General features: G+C 41.8%; 1 protein-coding gene across 1 annotated transcript; it reads right to left on the bottom strand.

Annotated features, from left to right (window-relative positions):
• Positions 1–7,965: 7,965 nt before the first annotated feature.
• LOC145389935 (macrophage mannose receptor 1-like) lies at positions 7,966–24,909 on the bottom strand. The gene is made up of 8 exons (XM_080265046.1): positions 24,795–24,909; positions 19,066–19,233; positions 15,853–16,073; positions 14,048–14,138; positions 11,890–12,005; positions 10,554–10,868; positions 9,369–9,503; positions 7,966–8,148 (listed from the first exon to the last, which is right to left on the bottom strand). The coding sequence occupies exons 1-8, from the start codon at positions 24,907–24,909 to the stop codon at positions 7,966–7,968; spliced, it is 1,344 nt and encodes a 447-aa protein (XP_080121172.1).
• Positions 24,910–25,773: the final 864 nt, after the last annotated feature.

Below are 25,773 nucleotides of genomic sequence, written 5' to 3'. Positions count from 1 at the left end.
TTCTTTGGCTCTGATATGCAAAAAGTGCCCTCAGAGCCAAAATGATCACTCAGCACCCCAGTTGCCTCACCTTTGGCCTCAGCTGACAGAAACTTCATGACCAGCCCACCAGCCTTGGTCTTAAGACAGCTATCAACCGGTACAAACACACAATTATGTATCATGGGAAAAGTTAAACTTACATGAATGAAGTGCCTACCACTGTAGCAGTAAGGGTAAAAACACATGTAATATTATTATATTGGTACATCTCAATACAGACCTTCAACATTAATATGCAGACTAGACAATGACACACATAAATATGTCAATAATTACTTTCAAACACTAGCTGAAAGAATTTTTGGTCAAAGAAAAATTGCATTAACACTGCTACTCTTTGAACAGCACCATATAGTACTGAATACATATCAAGATGGCAGGCACTTTTAGTTATAGAAGAATATATAACCCCTTCACTTCTGTGATGCATTTCATATATTCTTGCTCATATAACCTAACCCACTGTGGTGTATGTAACAGTCTAACATTAGCCAGAATACTGTAGATGTAGCAGTAGTCTACTTTTTACCTACTTAATATATACAGGTGCAGTTTAATATAAGCCAGAGTATTGTAGACTATACAGTAGTAGTAGTCTAACATTACAGTGCCTACTTTAGTACATGATGGAGTACTGTAGATGCTGGGGTGGTCTAACATTACCTACCACATCTTGCCGGTGGTGCAGTGGGCAGGGTGGATGGCAAGTCGTCCTGCGCCAGGTGTTGCACCGTCTCCCTCAAGTGCTAGCGGCCTCGACTGCAGGAGGAACTGCCAGGAGTGCTTGGCAAGAACATCTGGCGTGGACTCATTAGACTGCTCAGGTTCTGTTGGGAACGGCACATAGTTAGGGAATAATATCACCAACATTTTATCCAAATTTCCCATACAGCGTGTTGCATGAAATGTGTGACAAACTTCAGCAAGTTGTTCTTGGGACAATTTTGAGTTAAGAATCCCTGCATCAACATGGGTTTAATTTCTCATCTATTATACTCAGGTTCTGTTGGGAATGGCAGCAGATTAGAGACTGGTATCTGCAAAATGTTATCCACCACCACCACCACCAGGATTATCATCATCATCGTGTCTTTTTTCCCCACCAACAAGTGGGGTTAGGTGGGGTCCAGAAGGCAAGGAAGAGGAAGTAACAAGATAGAGATGGACATAATCATTTTATCCAACCTTCCTATATTTTAAAAATTCAATGCAGCTTTATAATGAACCATGAGTATCTTTTAAGTAAACAATTAAGTCACCAGCAATTTAACAATGAAACCACCAAGACATGGAGTACTTGGAGAACACAACACCTAAACCCTTCAATCACCAAGCCCTTGCCCTGTGACTGTGACCTTTGACTGATCATTCCAAAGACAGTAATGTGCCTTACTTGTAACGATGGCTTTTTGTATCCTGGCTCCCTCTCTGCACCAGCTTCAACTTGTTCTTCAATTTACTCCTCAGACCACCAGCTTCTTTCATCACCTTAGCCACATCTTTCTTCTCTTTGGTCATCTTTTTCTCTTCTGCTTCCTTCATCCTGCAAAATCAATTATCATAATCAGTACAACATTGCCATTTACAGTTGTATTCTTGGTGGATTTGGATATATCTCAGCACCTCTTTCTCAGCCATTCATTGTGCACATTTCATCTCTGTGTGCTTTTGTATATTACTGATGCCAACACTGTCACTGTACAAGCACCCTAAATAACAGTGCATAATGCTGAGGTGTAATATACAAAAAGGGTTGTTATGAGAGAGGGTTGTATACAAGAGAGGGGCATGTGAACTGGGAACACAATAGTGAAATGATGGGGGACAGGGCGACATGGAGGCGATTTGTTTGTGGCAACCCCTTATGGGATTAAGGCGTCTGGCAACAGATAGACAGATGGATAGATAGGTTGTTAAGGAAGGGCTGCTATCAAGCCACCTATGCTCCCTACACCATTTAACCCTTTGACTGGACCTGATGCACACAGTTTTTATTCAAGCTAACACCAAAGTATTTTATAAAACTATGACAGTTACTAGCAGTCACAGGCTCATGAAAACTAACTAGAAATAAACTCTTTCTCTGTAACTGATCCATCTAAAAGTTATATTTAGGCAAACACTACATGATTATACTCAGGTTTAAACTAGTGCACAACAGATGCTGACATACAATATATCAAGTAATACAGCATCAGTACAGGTACTTCAGGTTAAAAAAAAAAAAAAAAAAAAGCAGCACACATTCAGGAGTGGTATTTCCCTCCTCATTTAACTTAAGTGCTATTATAAATGTGACAGTCTGCCTCTCACAACCCTACCCCCGACGTTCACACTTCTCAGTTTCCACACCCAACTATCATCCTCCACCCTCTCCACATGCCCAAACCATCTCAATCTACCCCTCATCACCACAACACCAATACACCTCAGTCCCAGCCTTTCTCTCAACTCTTCAGTCATTAACCAGCCCCCCAGGCCTCACATCCTAGTTAAATCAACCCAACCTAATCTAGCTTAACCTCACCTAACCCAGTCTAATTGTATTTAACCTCACAATCTCACGTAACCTCCCCATACTTAACATAACCTATTTTGAAGCAGCCTAACTGCATCTAACCCTACCTAATCCTACCCAGTCTCACTTAACCATACCATACCCGACCTAACCCAACCAGTCAAGCCTAAAATGACCTAATCCAACCAAACCTAACCCAGCCTAACCCAACCAAATAAAACCCATCCCAAAATATATCAAAACCGACGTATTCTAAAGCAATCTAACCTAATCCGTCTATATCTAGTCGGAATGAACCCAACCCAACCAAAAATTACCTAATCAGACCAAACCCTGCCCAAAGTGACCTAACCTAACTTTCGATCGGCTATATATTCGCTAATAAATTTTGCTGCCTGAAAAAAAGTCTACGGATGTCACATTCCAAGTTTCGCCTGTTCTGTGTACACGTATAACTTCGTTCTTACCTAATTGTTCTTACCTAATTGTATCTTTACAGGAATGAGTCAAGCTCGTACTGTCCCGTGTCTTAAACTATATTTATCATACATATTCTTAAATTTGTGAATTGTTTTGGCAAACACTATTTCATTCGGTAGTGCAATTCCATTGATCAATTGCTCTGTTTGGGAAACTAAATTTCCTTACGTCTTTATCACCTCTCCTTCTCAGCATGTCTTCATTTATGTATGTGTGTGTGTGTGTGTAATTCACCGGGTCGTGTGTGTGTGTGTGTGTGTGTGTGTGTGTGTGTGTGTGTGTGTGTTCTTACCTAATTGTATCTTTACAGGAATGAGTCGTACTGTCCCGTGTCTTAATCATACATATCCTTAAATTTATGAATTGTTTTGGCACACACTTTCATCCGGTAGTGAATTCCACTGACCAATTGCCCTATTTGGGAAACTAAATTTCCTTACGTCTTTATTGCCTCTCTTTTTATGCAGTTTTTTGCAGTGTCCTCTTGCTGATGCATCCCCATAGGTTATGTACTTATTTTTGTCTATTTTCTCCTACCCTGATATGCATTTATATAGTTATAATCATGTCTCCTCTTTTCCTTCTTTTATATGGTGTTTGCAACACCTTAAACCTTCTTTAGTTATACTTTTCAAGTAGTGCCCAATTCTCTTGCTGTATGGGGCTACTCTTGGATCAGCATTATTAAATTCTTTAGGCAACTTACCTCACTCCAGTTACCTCCATATTCACTTACCGCAGGCCTTTGCCGGTTCCACCTTTATATTTTGTAGTTTCCCAACCTCCCGTCACCCATCAAAGAAATACCAGTACTATATGACAATAGACCAGCTGGCCCACGCTAGTCAGCTCCTACACAAGTGTGACTAAATAAAAGAAAGTCATAATCCCACTGGCTGGGGAAGCACCCAGGCACCTTTCTTACCAGTTTATTTCTATATCGTGGTAGGTGGTGGCGACTATCATCCACTCACTTGATGTATTGCTGCCTACTTCCTCCATAGCCTTTATCATTCTTTTTCTGTGCCTGTCCTCCTCTCTTCCTATTTCTCCCATCTTTCCTGTCACTTCTTATGGCTTTTCTTTCCTTTACAGGTGGCTTTACATTGAGTGACAAGCCAAATGATTTCCTGTAAGCCAAGAAACCATTTACAACGCTGGGTGGTAACCATATAACCAAACCATACATGCTCCCTACATGTCAACAAGTGGGTTGGTGGAGGGTTAGTGCCCCTCCCTGGAAAACAAATAACTCAAAGTCAAATAGCCACCCCTTACGGGATTATACATATCAATGTATATACATATCAATGTTCCCTTGTTTATGATCACAAACAAACTGCCACCATTCGTACAGCAGTAAGAGAAGAGTTGCGTAAGGTCAGCAAAACACATCACTAGGACTCAGGTGCTAAAATGCCTCCTGTGCTAAACACCACTGTCCACTACTAACGAAGGCTCTCTCATTTACCTGATCAATTATCCTGTATTCTTGTCTACAGGAGCATTTTGTTAAGCGCTCAGCAGCAGATCACCATCCTCCTTTCAGGGGATGCTGACCACCAGTCCCCTGAGTTCATATCTAGCTGAGTGAAATGAAAACAATACATGAAGCTAAATGCTGAAGGATTTAATCACTCAATTCAAAATAATGATGCCATCCTTTTTCTGAAGGAATCCCCAAACTGAGGTGAGGCATGCTACTGTACACATGGCTTGTATTCTCATCAATTAAGCAAGCTCCCTAGCCCTTAGCTAGTTATGTTTGGATACAGCGGGGTAATAGGATTATGTACATTATTTTAGGAAGAGTATGGTGATAGTATTATTTATTTATTTATTCATTCATTCATTCATTCATCATCCAATCCTACATTGCACCATGAGTATTAGAATGATTGAAATAACGTACAAAAGAACAGATCCTCATCCTGCCCTAAGGTGGGAAAGGAGGTCCGGATGATGATGATGATGATAAAAAGGACAGAATGGGGTAATAAGCAAAATAAATTACTTGGGAAGAGGTGTTAGGGAGCTGCTTTGACTGACAAGAATACAGGCCATGATTTATAAAACTGGCTAAGCACTGAGTCAAGAGAAGAATATAACAGAGGATAACTGAAGAAGGTTGGCAGACAAAAGCACATACACACAGAATATGACACTGACAGAACACAGCACATAAAGAACATGAAAGTGTAGCTACAAAAACCTGGAAGAACAAAGAACGTAACTATGAACATACAAATTTAACTGCAAAAGACTGTGTAAGCTGGAAGCAGGGCAATGAAATGGCAGGGGGACAGGGGGACATGGAGGCGATTTGTTTGTGGCCACCCCTTACGGGATTAAGGTGTCTGGCAATAGATAGATAGACAGACAACAACAAACATGCATATGAAGGGAAAATTTAAGGTAGGTTGGTCAAGGCTAGGCTGCTCCTGTAAGTAACTAATCTATAAGCGTAAGATGTAAATAGCAAACTATCACACGAGTGGATGGCACAACCTACAAGAGGCCACATTATAAGTTGTGTGCCAGGCACTGTAGCTCCATTTCGTTAGTGATTTATCTTCCTTTTTGCAACTCAGTATTCTCCTGCATCATTTTCTTCATTATTATTTGCATAAAGGGGAAGAGGGAGGGGGAGGCCAAGGATGAGATGGAGGAATGGAGTGGAGAGGTATATGAGAGAGGGGGATGTGAGCTGGGAGCAGGACAGTGAAATGGAGGGGGACAGGGTGACATGGAGGCGATTTGTTTGTAGCCACCCCTTACAGGACTCGGGCGTCTGGCAATAGATAGATAGATAAGTAGACAAAGAGACAGACTGACAAATGAGGAAGTAAAGGAGCATTGTGGTGTTGATGCGGTTGAGTGTTAAGAGAAATACTCTGAGATGGTTTGGTTAGGTGGAGAGGATGGAGAATGAGAGACTGACCAGAAGAGTTTGTGAGTGAGGTGGAGGGGATGAGGAGAGGGATGGAGTGGAGAGGATGCAAATAATCCAGATCAGTACAGGATAGAGGTACTGTCACCACTTGGATCCTCTGACCACAATCTCATCAAAGCCTCATTAGTTAACCCTCCTACACCTCCCCATTCCGAACCTGTCAGGGTGACCCGATGGCACTTTGACAGGGCAGACTGGGATGGATTTAGAAATTATCTTGCTGATGTTCCATGGCAGTCTTTCTTCTCTAGTGATCCCAATTCTACCCAGTCCCACATCTGCGACTTAATACTAGCTGGTATGGATTTATTCATAGCAAGTCAACAATTCACTAAAAGATCAAACTCTCCAAAATGGATTCATGGCAATTGTGCCAGAGCAACAGCCCAAAAGTCATTAGCATATAACTCTTACTTAAAATCAAAAACATCTGAATCACTCTCCCAATTTAAAAATTGCTAGAAATCATGCAAAAGCTGTATTAAATCTATCTAAATCAAACTTTCTTCAAAAGCAAGCATCAAAAATACTTAACAACCCTAATGACAATAGAATATTCTGGTCAACTCTTAATTCTTTCAATAATAACTTTAACAAGTCATCTCTCATTCCCCCACTAAAATCTTCAGATGGCAATATTACAAATGACCCACGTGGAAAAGCAGATATCTTTGCTAGTACCTTTGCAAGAAACTCTACCATAGATGATACCAGCCAGAATGTCTCAGTACTGGAACTTGATTCTCCCAAAATTGCCCCACTTAAAATACAGACAAGATTCGTAAAATCCATCCTAGACAATTTACCTACCAACAAAGCTCCAGGCCCAGATGGAATTCCGCCAATTGTTTTGAAAAAGTGTTCCCCTGAACTTGCCTCTGTCCTAGCCAAATTATTCAGACTATGCATACGTACTTCTTTATTCCCAAATTCATGGAAAGAAGCCAATATCCACCCAGTTCTGAAGAAAGGAAGTTCGTCTGACCCCTCCAATTACAGACCAATAGCTGTCACATCTTCTCTTGGTAAGGTATTTGAAACTTTAATTAATAAGCATATTGTTAAACATCTTGAATCCAACAACTTAATTAGTGATAGACAATACGGTTTTCGCCACGAAAGATCCACCATTGACATACTCAATCTCTTAATGCATACCATCCATCAATCAATTGTATTACAGTAATTTTTGGAAAGATCTACTGTGTTGAAGTGCTACAGGGAGAGAAATACTGACATACCCCCCCCCCAAAAAAAAAAGTGGAACTACCCAAAACTACTATTGTTGCTTCTACTACTACTAAAACAAGAATAACAACAAGAATAAGAACAATAACATCAAGGGCAATAAAAATAATAATCATGATCATAATAATGTAAATATAATAATAATAATAATAATAATAATAATAATAATAGGAGGAGGAGGAGGAGAAGTGGTTGTAGTAGTTGCAGCAACAATAATAATAATATATTATTATTATTATTATTATCATCATCATCATCATCATCATCATCATCATCATCATCATCATCATCATCATCATCATCATCATCATCATCATCATCATCATCATCATCATTATATTTAAGCACACTCAAAGAGCACATACCTCCTACAAGGCCTATACAAGAAACTCAGATCATCACCAATCTTTAATAAACTCTTTCTTGGTCTATAACCCCGATATCCACAAAATTTTCTTTGAAATCCGTCAATAAATTTACTTGATATCTTGTGGACAAACAAACAGACAAACAGGGGTGAACACAGAACCTCCTCCACCTTTGTTTGTTGGAGGTAATTATAATGTATGCCTAATAAATCAGCGATAATACCTGCTCCTACCACCAAAAGACAATCGTTCCCATTCAGGTCTGTTTTGGAGTGAGGCAGCGTCATATGTGTTGTGTTGTAACGTTGTGTATACAATACTGAGCACAATTAACTAAAACAAATAAAATGCTTGCACTAACCATTGGTATACTTGCACAGGAAGGGCAGTGTGATGTTGCAGGACTGGGTGGCCCACAACCCATCTGTGCCGTTCACTGCCACACACTCAGGCTGGCGGCTGTCCAGGTTGGGCTGGTCGGGCCCCCAGTTGGTGTACACAGCTGGCCACCCATCTGACCACTTGAATACCTGGTGGTCCTGGTGTAGGGTTCGGGTGGGTTAATAAATACTGCATCACAAGACTACTCACACCACAATTATATATTTTAATTTTATTCATGCTACCTACAGTTGAATATATTTGGATTATGAACTATCTATAATGCTGAAGTTGCCAAAAGTAACTTCCTTTCAACATTTACAACCATAAGCAAAAGGTTGTAAATATTTCCTTCTTGGCTGTGGTGATGGAAACCTTTATATGAAACGTTTTATGCCATAACAGTAAGAAGCTCACAGCAAGAACGTTGTGGACAAAAATACCAAAATCCAGATCTGTTCATTTCCAGATGCTTTGACACACTGAATTTAAACGAATGGGAGTCATAGGCCATGGCGAAGATAGACTGAGGAAGATAGTTTCAGAGTTGATCAGTAGCATATATGAAAAACTCTGAGTATGGGGAGTCTCTGGCATTAAAGAATTCAACTAACAAGGGTGTGTGTGGTTAGTCCGGTGCTGCGTGCCCGCCATAATGGAACTGGGATGCAAGCGGGCAATTAAGGAGAACAGCAAATTTTGGTCTTTCACATTTGCTACCTTCATGGCATTGTTTAAGAGACTACACTGATTAAGCAATAGTGGTGAAGGGGTTAAAGGGATTTGGTAATAAATATATCAGACACTTTGTTCATTAACTATTTCAGTGAAATGACCCGGACACACTTTCGACAGTACTACATTATCAGATATACCCAGCCGCCTCTTTGAGATACGAAACTGTGCACCATGGTATAAGTAAGAACACGACGGAACATGAGCATGGGGGAGGAAACAGTGACGCCACAAGGAAAAAAAAAAGAAAGAAAGAAAGAAAAAAAACGGATCAAACAATCTGAAATAAAGCCTTCCTTGTCTGTTCACCAACCTCATCAACATCCATACCATACTTTCTCACACTCATTTACCGTATCTTTCCACTTTCTTGGTCCAGCACATCTCCCACCTTCACATTTGCTATACACACCCCTTTCACTACCCTACTGACACCCATCCACTCCGCATGTCCATACCTTTTTGTAATTTGAACATCAGCATAGTCAGTTACTTGTACCATGGAATTACAGATTTATTTGTAGACAGTGATATGTGTAACTGATATAAAATCCTTCCCTGCAATTACATCAGTTATTCAGTGGCAAGGAGGGAGGGACGTCTTTACCAGGATACTTAAAACAGACTATAGTAATGTTCTTGCCTGGTTATTGGAGAGGCCGACCCACATCTCAGCCAAGGAGTTCTCTTGAGCCAGCACCCAGGTGAAGCTGTCCTCGCCTACACTCAGCACCGACACCAGATGAGACCAATAACTCACACACTGTTCTTCTGCTGCCTGAAAGATTATATGAAACACTGGCCTTTATATATTTCAACCTAGTGACACTGATCATAATTCTAAACTCACACACTAATGTATGGAATTCTAAGCTCACTCTGAAATGTATGGAACTATCATCATTATTACCATCATCATCATCATCATCATCATCATATCAGTGCTCACTATATTATGAGATGGATGGCACCCAGAAACAAGAAAAGCCAAGCAGAAAAGCAAGTAGAATGTCAACGATCAGTCACTGAGACAGATATACAAATTCATACATCAATTAAAACCGACTTTTTTCCTCAACATCATAAGCAAAATCCATGTGCAGTTATTTTGTTTTTATCTTTTAGATGCATTTCACAGATGCATGAGGTGCAGAGTCACTGCTTCCATTACTATGGTGAAATTGTACACAACCCTTGTCATGTACCGGTACATACATCTCTAAACACACTATATAATTTTTCTTTTTTTGCTTCCTCAGTTTAAACACATCCTTTCTCAGACGTACCTTTACTATCATCCTGTTTCCTTTATAATGGCTCCAACTTAGTGTGTGTCATTTTGGGAAGTGAAAATTAATTTTTGCAAATTTCTTTAGTGAGGGGGTTTTAAAATTATGTTATAGGAGGTGAAGAATTAAAATATGCAATTACTTCTGGGAACTGCACAACATTAAGCTTAGTAAATCTACGTTTGATTAAAAACACATAAACTGCTCTCGGAAAACAATATATATCAATTCTAGCTTCTCAAAATGTCAGGTAAAGCTATGAAAATTTTAGTTTCTCTTCATAAACATATCCTAGTAAGCATAAAACATATCCTTATAATCATATAACAACATCAGAAAGTAATGATATCAGTTTTAAAAATGTTTAAACAAGTTTCATGAGGTCTTGCTTTGATTCGTTCGTGGACATCAGCTGCCGACTTGTTTCTTGGCTTCTGATATAGCCCTCAGGTTTCTCATGTGCATACACCCTGCCTGCTGCCTCTGTGGCTTGTTTTACACACCACTCTATAGACAGCATTTTAGGGTCACTGTGGAACTTGCATGGGCTCATCAATGAACTTCTTTACTTCCGCTGTAGTCCCGTTAGACCAGTCAATCAGCTCCAACAGGGAAGAAGCACTGGGGTTGATGGAAGGTGTCTGCCTGGGTCGTACAGAAAGATCTCCCAATGTGTTATCATCTCCACCTCTCATGTCAACAATCTTTTGGACATCAGCTCTCCTCTCCTCACTGTCATCTGAGCACAAGAGTGTCTGGATTATCATTGAGCTGAATGCATACCATGCTGAGTGCTGGTTGGCTGGCAAAATGGCATCCGCTACAGCCTTCTTTTGCAGCCTAAGTAGCCGCAGCTGAAACAAGATGTGGCGTGTGCCTTCTATCCAAGAGCATTTTACTTTTATGTTGAACCAGAAGGGGTTGTACACACCAACAATGTATTCCACAATCAGTCTTAAGTTTTTAAGGGCTTTACCTTTAAGGCCATGTTTTGAAACCCATGTGTGACAAAGCCTGTTGCTGTTGTCAACCACCTTGAATGGCTCACTGGATCAGTTTCAAGAAGGGCCAGATCTGTGGGAAGTTCTCCTGTCCTTGTGGCATGTGTGATCTTATTCCCGTACACTTGATCAGCAGAGATCCTTTATGACGCTGTCACTCAGTGAAATAAGGGGCTCTCCAACTGAGAGTCTGGTGAATGAAGGATCAGTTTGAAGTTCTGTAGCAAATGTCCAGCATCTTGCTAATGTTACCTGTCCATTTGTTGTTAGACAGGGTCTTCCCATCCAGTGCTGTCACATTCACTTCTCCTTCCTCTGAAATCTTCATCTTAGGTGATTTCAGGCTTCAATACCACCTCAGGCTCTCCATTCACTGATCCACCTGGTGAACAAGCCTATGTTTCCTTGCATAAAAAGCCTTCTTCCTTGCATTAACGGAGTCACCTGGAGAGAGAGAAAGAGAGAGAGAAAGAGAGAGAGAGAGATGGGTATAAAGTGGATAATGAGTGCCCCTCATACCATAATAATAATAATAATAATAATAACAATAACAATAATAACAATAACAATAGTAATAATAATAATAATAGTAATAATGTAGGCCTACAGTTTTCTTCTTCAATACAGGTGATGGATGACTATAAACACTTTCTTGATGTAGTGTTCTAACCTAACGTGGCAACAGGACAACAACGGCTGCTACTGATGCCCACCACCACTACACTGCTAAGGCTTACTGAGTCCCTGGGGCGGGAATGAGGCGTAGGTACAAGGAGACACACCGCCTAATCTTTACACCCTGTCGCTCACCATATCAACCCCATCACTGTGTGTGTGTGTGTGTGTGTGTGTGTGTGTGTGTGTGTGTACTTACCTGCCATGACAAGGGTGTAGGTGAGGCCCAGTAACATCCACCCTTGTATAAGATGAAGGTCACTCCATATGCTGATGCACAGTACGGCACCAGGTCGTCACTGTCTATGGCCGGATCTGCCAATAATACGATAGCTTACACGGTGTCTATCATAACCTAATCCAATACAACCCAACCTAATCTTACGTGAATTATCCTCTGTAGCAGCAGGAGTAAATTACACCATACGCGATGTTATCCAGAGAATTAGGACATTAGGGTGAATAAGCATCCATGGGAGTCACGTAACAAATTCTTGCACATCAACTAAAACTGACTGATTACATGAACATTATAGCGCCAAACGACAATGGCTACATGGCACTAGAGAGAGGTAAACAAAAGGGTAGTGGTCCTGACGTTGATGTGGTGTGGCGTTAATGTGGTGTGGCATTGATGTGGCTTGACAATGAAGTCATTTTGGCACCGAAGAAGTTGGGAGTTTAAAGTGGGTTTGTCACTGAAATGGCTTGGCTATGATGCGTCTTGGTTGGTTAGTTAAAAGGTAAGAGCTTGACTGGAAGCAGGAAGGGTGTACATCATTGGGCGGTCCTTTAGATATCCCTGCCATGAAACTGAATATCCATCTTGATAGAATTGGAGGGAAACTAAATACCGCAAGAAACACGGAAATATCAAGAAGGGAGAATGGACTGAGGAGACGTGGAAGACAGGAAGGAGAGGAAGACGAGAGACAAAAAGGCCCCATTTAGTTGCCTCTTATGACAAGCAGGGATACTGGGGAAATATTACCTCACCCAGGGGACCCCAATGAGAACACAGTATAATAAAACACTGCCTCACTTCATCATACACAGGCAGCCATATTCCTCAGTGCAGTTGACGTCATTTCCTTCTTTCTCTTGTTTCCCTATTAACTGTTTTCCTCTCCTCTTCTTCCATTTCCTTCCTATCTCTCCTTTCTTCTTCCATCCTTATTCTTCCCTCCTTACCATTCTGTTTCTTCCATCAATTCAATCATCTGCTCTCCTTAGCGATTCATGACCATCACACAATTACTCATCCTGTCTCCCCCCCCTTTTCCTTCTTCCCTCCCCCCTCCCTTCCTCTTCCTCAATCCATTTTCTCTTCACAGTCGAAGGGAAGGTCACTGACTTTCCCCTGCTCAAATCTTAAATCCAAAGAGGTTATCTGCCTTCATGACCCTTGCCTATGTAACAGATTTAGATTTATTTTAGTCAAGTAATCTCAACTATTCACAAATTCATTCTCCTCCTTCTATTGATATACACATTCAGTTACTCAGACGCTGAAGGATTACAACACAAAGCAGTACAGTCTCTTAAGCTATGAATGGCTACAGCATAGTGCATTACAAATACTAAGACTCATAAAGAGTATGTGGATGTGGTTGAGAACATTAGGAGAAATACACTGAGGTGGAGAGAATGGAGAATGAAAGACTGACTAAGAGGGTGTATGTAGGTGAGGTGGAGGGAGGGAGAGGGAGGGGTAGACCGAGGATGAGGTGGAGGGATGGAGCTGAGAGGTACATGAGGGAGGGGGGGGGTGAGTTGGGGGAGGGTAGTCAAATGGTGGGTGACAGAGCGACTTGGAGGCGTTATGTCTGCGGCCACCCTTTGCGGGATTAGGGCGTCGGGCTATAGATAGATAGATAGATAGAGACGATATACTTACTAAACCTATAACAGAATGGAGTACAATTACACAATCATAAACTACAATACAACTGCTCAGACTGTGAAAGGCTATGGTACGAATCACACACCTAGACTTCTTTCTGTCATTCCCTCCTCTCTCCCACGCTCCTTTCAGTTCAGTTCCTTTTACTCATTCTATTTCCTTTATCTTTTCCTCTCCTTCCTTTCTTACTTTCCTTCTCCCTTTCTTTCCTCCATTCCATTAATATATTCCTGCTGTCTACTAAATTTCCTCCTCCTCCTTTTTCCCTCCTACGCTTCATTCTTCTCTTCTTTTCTTTTCCCTTTTTCATTCATTTTTTCCTTCTGCCTGCTCATTCTATTCCTTTTCCCTTCCCCTCTTCCTCCCTTCCCTCCTTTCATTTTCCTACTACTGTCAACGCATTCACCATCTTCTACTCAACAGTACAGTAAATATTCAGGCTCCTAAAGACTACCTTGGTTCATCATACAAACGAAGCCATACTCGTTGGTGCAGCTCACATCATCCCAGCGACCTGTTGTGTACCTCACCTGCACACACTCTTCCTGTAAAAAACGTGTATTACCATCACTGTTATCATAATGCTCATCATAAAAATACTAAGATGGATTAGGAACGTTGGCAAATGAGTTATAATTATCGGGAAGGAATCAGACTGGATGAATGTTAAAAGCAGTGTCAGGTTCAGTTTTGGGTCCTATAATAATTCAAATATGCTAATTCAAATAAACGGTACTTATATATCTTTAACGAAGGTTTGTTTAGCATAACATCCAAGGTCGCTGACAATACAAAAATCAGTAACACAATGGATATCCCTGAACAAAGACTGATGATTCAAAAAGATCTTAATAAACTGTTCCGTTAGGCTCAAACATGACAAATGAACAAGTGCAAAGTTCTACACATAGGGAGTAAACAGAAAAAGTATGAACAGCAGTCAACTCACGATTTTAACAAAGATGAGCTTTGAAAATTCTAAAAACAACAACTGATTTTAAAGCCCAGGCGACAGTGCATTGAAAACTAAACAAAGCGAACATACTGTACAAGCTGCCTTTATATACAGAACTGTCGAATGCAGATCAGAGAAAATAATCCATTCCTTGTATACCTGCTTAGTGCGCACGCTTCCGAAGCACTGTGTTCAATTCTGGTCACCCTATTACAAGAAATATATGGAGAAATTAGAGAGAGTACAGCGAAGACTAACAAAAGTGATCCCCAGACTAAGGAACCAACTGCACAAGAAATTGTTACAAGCGGGAAAGTTATTTAATCTTAAAATGTTCAGACTACGAGGGAGTCTAATTCAGATGTACAAAATTTTTAAATAACGTGGCAAATGGCAGTTGGTAAGTACGTCACAATGCATCGGTGGAATTACACTAGATCTATCTATCTATCTATTGCCAGACGCCATAATCCCGTAAGGGGTGGCCACTTGACTTTGAGTTAGTTGTTTTACGGGGAGGGGCACTAACCCTCCACCAACCCACTTGTTGACACGTAGGGAGCACGTATGGTTTGGTTATATGGTTACCACCCAGCGTTGTAAATGGTTTCTTGGCTTACAGGAAACCATTTGGCTTGTCACTCAATGTAAAGCCACCTGTAAAGGAAAGAAAAGCAATAAGAAGTGACAGGAAAGATGGGAGAAATAGGAAGAGAGGAGGGCAGGCACAGAAAAAGAATGATAAAGGCTAAGGTCATAGTTCATCCTCAAAGCTGCTCTCTTCCTCCTCCACACACCACCCACACACCATAGACGTCGTTGCTGCTGTCTCGATCACCTTCAGTACGATGATTCTTTATGTCATTCATCGTCACCATGGTTTCTTATTCAGCTTAGGGCAAGGTTTTTGTACTGAAATTATTAGGCCCATTCTCCAATAATGTTTTCAGGACAACGAGACATCTTTATGGCTTTTTTTTTTTAATGCAAGAAAGATGGAACCAAAGGCCAGGAGCCGGCAAGATTGTTCCCTCCAAGAAAAAACAAAAACGAGGTAACAGAGCCAAATTCACGATCCGTTCACCCCCAGATGATTACAGATAACTTCAAGTAAGCCCGTAGTACCAAAGGGAGTAGGAAGCATGAATTACAGAACAGTAAAGCAATAAGAGATAATCATTTGTTTTTAAAATCCAGAAATAACTCATATTGTTGGGTCAGGCAAGTGATCTTCCTTCCCCCTGGCGCCTCAGCCCATTTGACCACATGGCATCTAATTCCCTAACCCTCATCTCTTCACTCACCATGGCCTCAATCCAGTAGTTCTCCTCGTGGGAATGTATGGATGCCAGCTCGCCACCCTCCTCGCAACACAGTAGATGAGCCTGCCACCAGCTCTGCGGCGCCTCATGCAACTCAGACACAAACTTGCAGCAGTTGTCTTCGTACAAGGTCCAGGAGTTGACGTCCGAGCATTGTGTAATGGGTGGCTTTGTTGGTGGGGCTGCCGTGGTGTGCATGGTGCCTGGAAGGATGAAATAGTTTTTAGTAATACTGGCCTTTGTAACTGGCTTCATGACTTACAGCAGGAACTACCAATAAATAGTCAACAGAACGTCATCTCTGGGACCGGTGACAGTTGGGTTCCTCAGTGATTTATGCGGGACCAGTATATTTCATTATCTATACTGAATAACCCCGATATGGGCTAAACAAGCAGTGCACACGCCCAATTTTGCAAAAAGAGTCAGGTTTAGGTGAAGTACTGAATTACAAAATAATGCCTACTGCAGGACGTTGAAATATTCACTAAATGATCATTAAGCAGAAATAAATATGCTCTTTTATGTCACTAAGTTACATACTGAAAACAGTGACCAAAATCAAGGAGTTTTAGTATGATACAAAACGTACCATAAAAAACACACTATAGCCCACTCAGGTCAAGCTTCATATCACTTACAATTTTCAAACTGGTACAGTAAGACTACCAAAACAAGTGGGATGCTACACTTCATAATAACAGAGATTTGCAGTTACTTCTTGTGCCTTCAAAGAAACCTTGGAAACAGCATACCAAATCTTGTCATATGTAAGTAATCTGCGTTGAGATCCATGTGCTCGCTTTCCCCAATTTCTGATCTTCTTTATTTTGGGGAACGTGCCTGACCTCTCAAGAATTACCGGGGGAGCCAGGCCTCCCAAATATTGCATTATGGTCCACTGTGCAACATGTACTAAGATATCACAAAGTATCTGCCCTCCTTCCCCTATTTTGTATGCTTTATAAATTCCGCATGAGGCGAACCCCCCTAAAAATAATGGTAGAAAATTTAATGTAGTGGAAGATACTACCATGGACCAACACGAACTGAGCTGAGATGCCTCGCCAAAATCCATCTGCTCACAACCCCTTATTTCTGGTCATTTTTATTATTAGGTGAGGGTTGGCCCCCAAGAATTGCTGGGGGTGTCATGCTCCCCAAATCTTGCACAATGGAAAAGAGTCCATTGTCTGGACGTATTGTTGTTTGGAACAATCTCTTGCACGAAGGATATCACTGGGATTAATTCAGACTCTGACAAATGCCAAATAGATTTTTTTTCTCTCTCACAGCTGAGTGGATAACATTCATGGTGAATGAGTTAGAAACAATCTCCATTAACCCATTCACTATGATGATGTCATTGCTGCACCCAGGATACTCTCATAAATATCTACGTCCAACTGTATACACCACACCACACTACATGCACATTATACATCACAACCTCTAATCCATCCCCTCTTGAACAATGACAGCTGCAATATTAAGAGCAAATGCTGTGGTGCCTCACACTGCCACCACCTGCAGGATAGGGCTGGTGACACAGGGCTCTCCTGGTCGCCATCAAATGACTGCCACAAACCATGCTTGTCAGGGGAGAAGTGCAGATTCGGCCTTGAATTTTACTGACATCCGTGGTCTTAGTATCAATCTGAATTCTGTTCACATCTTCCTTGAATCCATATCTCCACCTGCCGTATACCACACACAAGCCCAAGTCTCTCCCTCTACTGATTTAAGCTAATACAGTTTTCCTGGTTACCATCTCCTCACTAACTTTCGCAACAAGGTAGACACTTGTTGCTATAGTAAATCTGAATATTCAATTGACACTATCATCACTTCTTATTTTGATTACTCATTGTACAAACTAATTCACAGTAATATAATCAAATATATCTGTACAGTTTATCGTTCCCCCAATGCCTCACCAGAACCCAGTATATTTGACTCATATCCACACAGATTAACCTTACCCTTACTGCATTACAACAACTGAAAGAGACTCAGAACAAAGCAAGAAGAATAATTCATAACTCAGTAATTACAAATGAACTACCTCCCCTACAGGTAAGACGGCATTATTTTACAGATACTTTTATGGCAAATGCATAGGTGAAGTTGCATCGTAGAGGGTGTGGCCGGAGACGTGTTTATGTGCTGGGAATTATAAACCTGTAGAATGTCTGGGCTAAGGACTTTATCAATTTAATCACTGGACACAGAACAAGATTTTGCCATGTTCTTGAAAATCCCCGTAAGATATTAGAAGCTTGTTGAACATACGAGTATTATGATCAGTTATATATGGTCTGCCCTTTCCTCTCCTCCAACCTTCTTTCCTTCCATCCTCTTCTGTCTTTCTTTCCTTCATTCTTTCCTCGTCCTTCTGCCTACGGGTGACTTTACACTCCCTCTTCTGTCTTTCTTTCCTTCATTCTTTCCTCTTCCTTCTGCCTGTGGGTGACTCTACACTGAGTGACAAGCCAAATGGTTTCCTGTACATCAGGAAACCATTTACTACGCTGGGTGGTAACCATATACTGTAACTAAATGTTGGCACCTGGTTGTTTAGTGGGTAATTATTGCACTCCAGTTGGATTGAGCCGGTGAAGGTTTATATCCAAGGGGTGGTTGGGGTTGGTTGCTCATGTAATGCCACTCAGGGATGAGTGAGGCTGGTCACTCTCATCTTAAATGCCAGGACCAACCGCCTAGCCCCGGGCTCCTACGCTCCTCATGGGGCAACGTAGGATTGGATGATGGATGGCTGGATGAAAAAAGAACCATATTACCAGCAACTTCTGATGCTGATGTGTTAAGTACTTAAGTGATGATGATAATGAAGCTGTTTTATCTATAATTATCTATGTTTGGAACCACAAGCAACTGTGTGTTAATGTACAAACACCCGGGTGCAATAGTTATCCAAGCAGAGTGTGCATGTAAAAAGTTGTGTGTACAGCCTCTAATCAAATGAGTTTAAATTTATCTATCTACCTACCTATCTTTCTGTCTATCTATCTATCTATCTATGTCTGTCTATCTATCTATCTACCTATCTCCATTTGTCTATCTATCTATCTACTACCTATTCATCTATCTGTCTGTCTATATCTACCTATCTAGCTGTCTGTCCATCTATCTATTTTTCTATCTATCTATCTGTGTATCTATCTATCAGCTTACCTTCCTTGGCCTCACAGATGATGGGTAGGTTGGCTTCACAGTACGAAACAGAAAACTTGAGGGAGAACACATTAGCTGAGCCACACTCCTTCCTGCCGTCCTCAGCGTCGGGCTGGTTCAGGTCCCAGTCTATGAAGGTGAAGGGAGTGCCGTCCGTCCACTCGTACCCTTGAACATCACATCATCGTGTTATACAAATTGAAAAAGGCGGAAAGATGAAGTAGGCAGCAATTCCCCCGTATCCCATTATGGTGTATGGTGAAATTATGCATAATCAGTCAACCCACATTTATATAATAGTTGGCATGTCGGGTTTGAGAAGAATTTTGAAGATCTGAATGATAACTGAAGGAATGGATGGTTTATTACACTGCACAGTCCATTAACAGAGTCCTGCCTCCATGACCTGTTTCTCTGTCTGCATCATACCCACCCCATACAATAGTGAGTTCGGATTCATGATGATGATGATGATGATGTGGTGGTGGTGGTGGTGATGATGGTGATGATGATGATGATGATGATGATGATGATGATGATGATGTCTCAAGATGGTGCGATGTGTGTCATAATTATTTTGGTCAGTGTTGCAGAGGAGTGAATACATGGACAGACACGGGAAACTCTCTCTCTCTCTCTCTGTGTCTCTGTCTGTCTGTCTGTAGTTTAATACAGGATGTGCCAGAGTGGACTGCTAAAGGAAGAAGAGGTAGAGGTAGGCCGAGGGAAACCTGGTTGAGGACAATGAAAAAAGAAACAGGAGAGGAGTGTTGGTGGGACCTGAAGGAGATGGCAAGAGACAAATATTGGTGGAGAGAGTTCACTGAGGCCCTATGCATCTCGTGGGGTGCCACAGGAAATGATTGATGGATTGATTGATTAGTAAGAGATGTACTGGAAAGGCCCACACATCAAAACCATCCTCTCACACCCGAGACAAAAGTGTTGATACTATTAAGGTTCCTTGCAACTGGAAAAATGCAGCAGTGTAACTGTGATGACTTTGGACCATCGCAGCCATCAGTGAGCAATGTGATAACGGAAACACTCTGTGCTCTAACTGCTCCACACACTGTTAAGAGGTTTGTGAAGTTCCCCCATACACTCCCTGAACTACAAAGAACTGAAAGAAAATTCAGGCGAATTGCTGGCTTTCCTGGGGTAGCTGGTGTGATTGATGGGACTCACATACGAATTGTGGCACCAAACCAGTAAGAAGAAGTGGGTATAACTTTAGAAGTAACCAACGTTACCGAGAGAGGGGGGTGTGAGTTGGGAGCAGGGGAGTGAAACGGCAGGGGACAGGGCGACTTGGAGGCGATTTGTTTGTGGCCACCCCAAACGGGACTGAGGCGTCTGGCAATAGATAGATAGATAGATAGATAGAACTATTCTAACCAAGACTTACCTTTTAAGGCTAGTTTGAGTTGGGGGAGCTAATTTTGTAGGGGTCGTCATATAGTGGCTTAGGTTAGGATATCTCTCCTTATTCCTTCTTGCAATGCTTTTCACTTTACCACATTCACTGATGGAACTGGGACACGATAATGGTCTTTGGCTTCTTAGTCACATTCTATACCTGAAAGATTTGAGGAAAATTAGTCATGAAGAACATCATGGTCCAAATTACGTTTCATCATAAACAAGACCAAGTCTACTAATACATAAAAAAATATACAGGAAAAAAACACAGCAATTTTTAAACTCGGAAGAGTGGGATGGGGTGAGTACTTGACTGTAAATCCATATTATATACGCTGGTGTTAGAGTTCTGAAGTATTGACTAATTCCCTATCAATGGTACTGCTAGCTGGGTGACAATGCTACATCAGCTACATTTTGAGCTACACAACATTAGCTGGCAATCTTTCCAATATTTACTATGGAAAAAAAAAAAAAGGGGGGAGGAGGGGAGCAACATAAGAAGTCTTACTGTACATCCGTTGCAGCCTCTTGATAAAACCTTATGGATTAAACATATGGAAAATGAAATACAGTAGTCTTCCATATCAGCCAGGGATACTTTATAAAGATGCCTGTTGATGGTGGAAACCTTTATATTACTGGCATCCTGTGGTAAGCAGTGGCAACCATCACCCAATCATGCAGTCCTGCCTATTTCACAACAATGGCTGGTAACCATATAAGCAAATAATGGTGACGGTGCCCCTGTACATTGGATGGAGAGAGATAAAAGCAATGTCCATTAAAGAACAAAACCTCCACACTCTTCACTGCACCTTGCTGTGACAAAGCACTTCTAGGGAAAACTGGTTCATGGTGGTCCTGCAGAAGCACCTGCTTGCCTGTGGCTGATGGGTCTGCTCAGCCATACAGACCTTTACTTTACTACTACAACTACCGTATAGTCTGTTTCAGGAAAGACGAGGGTAGAAATCTTACTCAAAATTACAAAAGGGAGATTTTCCCCCTAAAATGAAGGTCAAAACTAATTGGTATTTTGCCTTGGAAACCATGAAAATAATAATAACAGAAAACGTTGGTTACTTCTAATAATTTACCAAGAAGTGTATGTGAATAGGAAAAATTACCTCAGCATGAACATTCAGTTGGCGATTGAGAGTGAATATAAAATACTGGATGTGGTTGCAAGGTGGCCTGGATCAACACATGATGCCCGAATTTGGCCAGAAAGTGGACGAAAGGAAGCAGCATTCACGGCAGTTCAGGGAGGCGGCAATGGATCGAGTAGCGTGGAGAGCCGCCATGAGGTGACCAAGACGCTTCGCTGGGTACGTTGTGTTTACGTCGGTTCTATAGCAACACGATGTGTTTACATTTTATCCATTTTATCGACATTCGTAAAGAATCATAATATATGATCAAATAGATGTTGTTTATATATATATATAAAGTAGTTTTTCATTTTTAAACTACTTACTGATACTCTAAGGCTTTCTAATGGTAATTTATTAAATATATTAAGCAGAGTGGAATCTTAAGCAGCTGCTGTTTGCATATTGCACTGGTGGCTGATTCAGAGGAGAGATTAAGACAGTAGGTAGAGGAGTTTGGAAGGGTGTGTGAAAGGAGGAAATTGAAAGTAAATGAGAATAAGAGTAAAGTGATGAAGTGTACGAGGTTGGTAGATGGTAGGGGGATGAATATAGTTTTGAATGGTGAGTTGCTTGAGGAGGTGGAGTGTTTTAAATATTTAGGGTCGCATGTTGCTATGGATCGAAGAATAGATGCAGAAGTGAAGTTTAGAATAAATGAAGTAGGAAAGGTGCTGGGAGGAATGAAAAAAGTGTTTAGATGTCGTTCGCTTGGAATGGATGTAAAGAGAAGGCTGTATGAGGGTGTTGTGGTACCGACTGCATTGTATGGGGCTGAAACATGGAATATGGGTGTAGCAGAGAGGAAAAGTTTGAATGTAATGGAGATGAGGTATCTGAGGAGTATGTGTGGAGTGACGCGTATGGATCGGGTGCGAAATGATGAAGTGCGAAGGAGAACTGGAGTTGTTCGGGAGATGGCTGGTAGAGTTGATTAGAGGGTGTTGCGATGGTTTGGGCATATGGAGAGGATGGATAATGAGCGATTGGTGAAAAAGATAACTAGATCTGATGTGAGAGGTGTAGTAAGGCTGAGAGGGAGACCACGAATAGGATGGATGGACAGTGTGATGAGAGCGCTGGATGCGAGAGGGATGTTTGTTGAGCAAGGAAGAGTGGCTGTGCGTGACAGAAATAAATGGAGAGAAATTGTGAATGAATATATGATGACGCAGCCCTGAGGGGATATTTTCCCGCATTTGGGCTGATCAGGTCAGGTGCGAGTAAAGGGATGGGTCTATTATAATGTGGCAGGGGTAAACCAGCTCTGCCGTCGGGCCCTGCTGCGGATGTCACTGATTGCACTGCGCAGTTGACCCATGTGTGGTGTGGTACGGTGAGGATCTGTCCCTTCTCCCCTTTGGGGCTAAGATGCGAATGACTGTGTTTGAATGGATGAGTAAATGGGGAGTGTGTCGTCCTGTCTCGGCTACCTCCCTTTCCTTGGGGGAAGCAGCCTAGGTATATAGATAGATAGATAGATTCTTTGTGCTGGTAACACTTCATGGTAGGAGCGAAATTACTACTACGAGTCCTCCTAGGAGGAACTTTTAGAAGCAACTCTCATCTACAACCACATTTAGTAATAATTTTAGGAGTACTCCTAAAGCCTCCCTGTTCTTCTCCAACTAATTCCTCTGTTCTTTCTCTAACTCACACATCTTATATCTGCATACACATGCAGTAATACACGCATGGGCACACATGTTGTAGTCATATGATGAGTAATCTTATAATAACGGTGATAAGATGATGATTATGATGATGATGATGATGAGCCAAGATGATGTGTGGGATACTGAGAGGATCTTATGGGTAGCGTAAACGCACCTAAATACTTACTAAGATTGTTTCATTCAGCTGAGATATATTCTGGCAGTCAGATGTTAATATGCATGTCATAATAAAAAGATATATATATATATATATATATATATATAAATATATATATATATATATATATATATTTATTTTAATATCTTGAGACTCGGTGGCAGATATAATTAAAAAGGCGAATCTTACGTAGAGGTTAATGGATGATGATGCTATAAGCGATCATTTTCGACAGGTTTTACTCTAGATAATTAAAATCGTCTGACAGTAATATGAACAGAGGCAAAGAGACGTTCTCAGAGTGAAGTGGTTAATGTAAAGATAATGATAATGTTTAAGTATATAACACATAAGTGAAAAGAGTATAGTTAAAATGAAATATACAGTAAAGCAAATGTTACCGAGCATGATTGAAATGAGTCTTCTGTCTCTAACTGGAACTCTGTGAACCCTTGAAGCTCTGAATCCCATCAGTCACCCTCTAACCGAGAAAGGCGTAGTACGCAGGTGCTGTGTGTATATTAACTCGGTGATAGAATTATAGTGTGTAAACAGCTTCCCCGTCTTCTTGAGGTACAGAAGGGTAAGCGAGGATACTGTTCATTCGTTCTTTGATAGCTACGAGTTCTCTCCGCTGCGCCAAATCGTCTGTATTAATCTGAAAAAGTAAAGATACGCTGTGGTGTTGATGTGGATGCGTTGGAGGGTGTTGGGAGAGGTACCTTGAGATGGTTTGGCCATGTGCAATGAAGACTGAGAGATTACCTATAGTTCTTCCACCTTAACTTGGCCTAGGTTTTCGTCCCTTTGTAGCTTATTTCACGTAGCTCAGTGGCAGGAAAATATAATACAGTACAACGGTTCTACGTACGTTCCTACCATGATGCCCCCCCCCCCCCGTTTCCTTTCTCGTTGTTGTCGTGGGGGGGGCTTCGGAGACATCGATGGGGACTTGATGTGTAGGGGAGCCATAGCAGGGTACCTGATTGTACTCCAAAAGTATAGGAGTCTGGTTGCTGGGTGGATGTCATATTTGTGCCTTCACTTTGCTCAACCCTCTCCCCTCTCCTTGGGTCCCTGTCGGTGCCTCAACTAATTTTGCAAGGCCCTTTTCTTCTACTATTGCTTCTTCTTTCCTTTTCTCCTATCCTCTCTATTCTATTTTTGGCATTAAAAAGTGTGGAAATTTTCACGTTCATCAAAATTCTCATCTGTGACCTCGAGTAAGTTGCAACAGGAAGGACATGGGTGTGCCCGTGGGCTATTGGCCTGGCCAATTGTGGAGGTCACGGTGGTTCGGCACTACCCCAGTATGTGGACCTTTGCAGGGACAGATCTCTGCAGAGGCGGAACTGCTGCCAAGCAGCAGCTTTCGGTTCCGGGGGTGCTGTTGCTTGGCTGCGGGACTCTCGGCCAATAGCCGGTGGCCCAGCATTGTGCTGGAAGACTTGGTCCTCCCGCACAGTGTTGCTATCCCTTGTAGGGTAGGGTAGGGAGTGCATACTAGGAGCCTGACCTCTACTTGGGTCGTTGGCTGGACCTGTGGACTCCGCGTTCCGCCCAAATAGTCCTTTCTTTTTCAACAGTCACGATGAGTTTTCCTGTTTCCTTAGAAAATTATGGATATTGTTATAGGTTCCCCCTCCCCCGGTTCTGCCGATTGTTTGACCCCAACGACGACCCCGGCCTCTCTTCCTGGACTGGATACTGTTACCTTTTCTCACCCCATTATAGTGACGACTCAGAGCTCCCTTTTGACTGTGGCCTCGACTTCTTCCCCTTCTCCTACATGTTCAAGCATACTAAACACCTCGTCCTCTTCGCCTACTGTGTCTTCCACTCCTCCAGCTCCTGCTTCTTGTACGTTAGTCAGCCCTTCTACTATCGTCACACTTCACCCTTACCTTCCTTCTTTATCTCCTGCTTCTAATCCTTCAGTATCCTCTGTTTCCCTCTCCCGACCTCGTCCTTCTTCCTATGTTGCTGCTCCTTCCCTCACCTCCTCAATTTTCGGTGCACAGACGTGGTCAAAAATTTTTAACATACAGGACACAACCGACGACCTCTCACTCCACCTCAGCCTCCTTCGACAAGTAGGCAGGGATGTCACCTTCTCGGCCCGTCCGAATGGTTCCCGCCTCCTTGTTGTTAACAGTGCTGCCCAAGCCGAGAAGGTTACATCCCTAGTCAGTAATACAGGACAACCCATCTCCGTATCCCCAGACACCCAACTCAATTCTACCACTGGTACTGTACGTCTACCATCCTCGATGTCCTTCGGCCAGAGGGCTTTCCCAGA

Source organism: Coenobita brevimanus, unplaced genomic scaffold (assembly GCF_032717465.1).
Source record: "Coenobita brevimanus isolate Jiangsu-jjx unplaced genomic scaffold, ASM3271746v2 jjx.HiC_scaffold_2625, whole genome shotgun sequence".
Lineage (NCBI taxonomy): Eukaryota > Metazoa > Arthropoda > Malacostraca > Decapoda > Coenobitidae > Coenobita > Coenobita brevimanus.
This window is presented reverse-complemented; position numbering and strand designations above follow the sequence as displayed.

What these genes read in the sequence shown, in the direction of transcription:
- LOC145389935 (XM_080265046.1), bottom strand. Translation starts at nt 24,909, where the DNA reads ATGCTGGGCCACCGGCTATTGGCCGAGAGTCCCGCAGCCAAGCAACAG. An exon ending in CATCTGTGAGGCCAAGGAAG is followed by an intron (nt 16,074 to 19,065) that starts GTAAGCTGATAG and finishes TCATCCTTCCAG; the next exon opens with GCACCATGCACACCACGGCA. An exon ending in TCATTGATGAGCCCATGCAA is followed by an intron (nt 9,504 to 10,553) that starts GTTCCACAGTGA and finishes ATAATCTTTCAG; the next exon opens with GCAGCAGAAGAACAGTGTGT.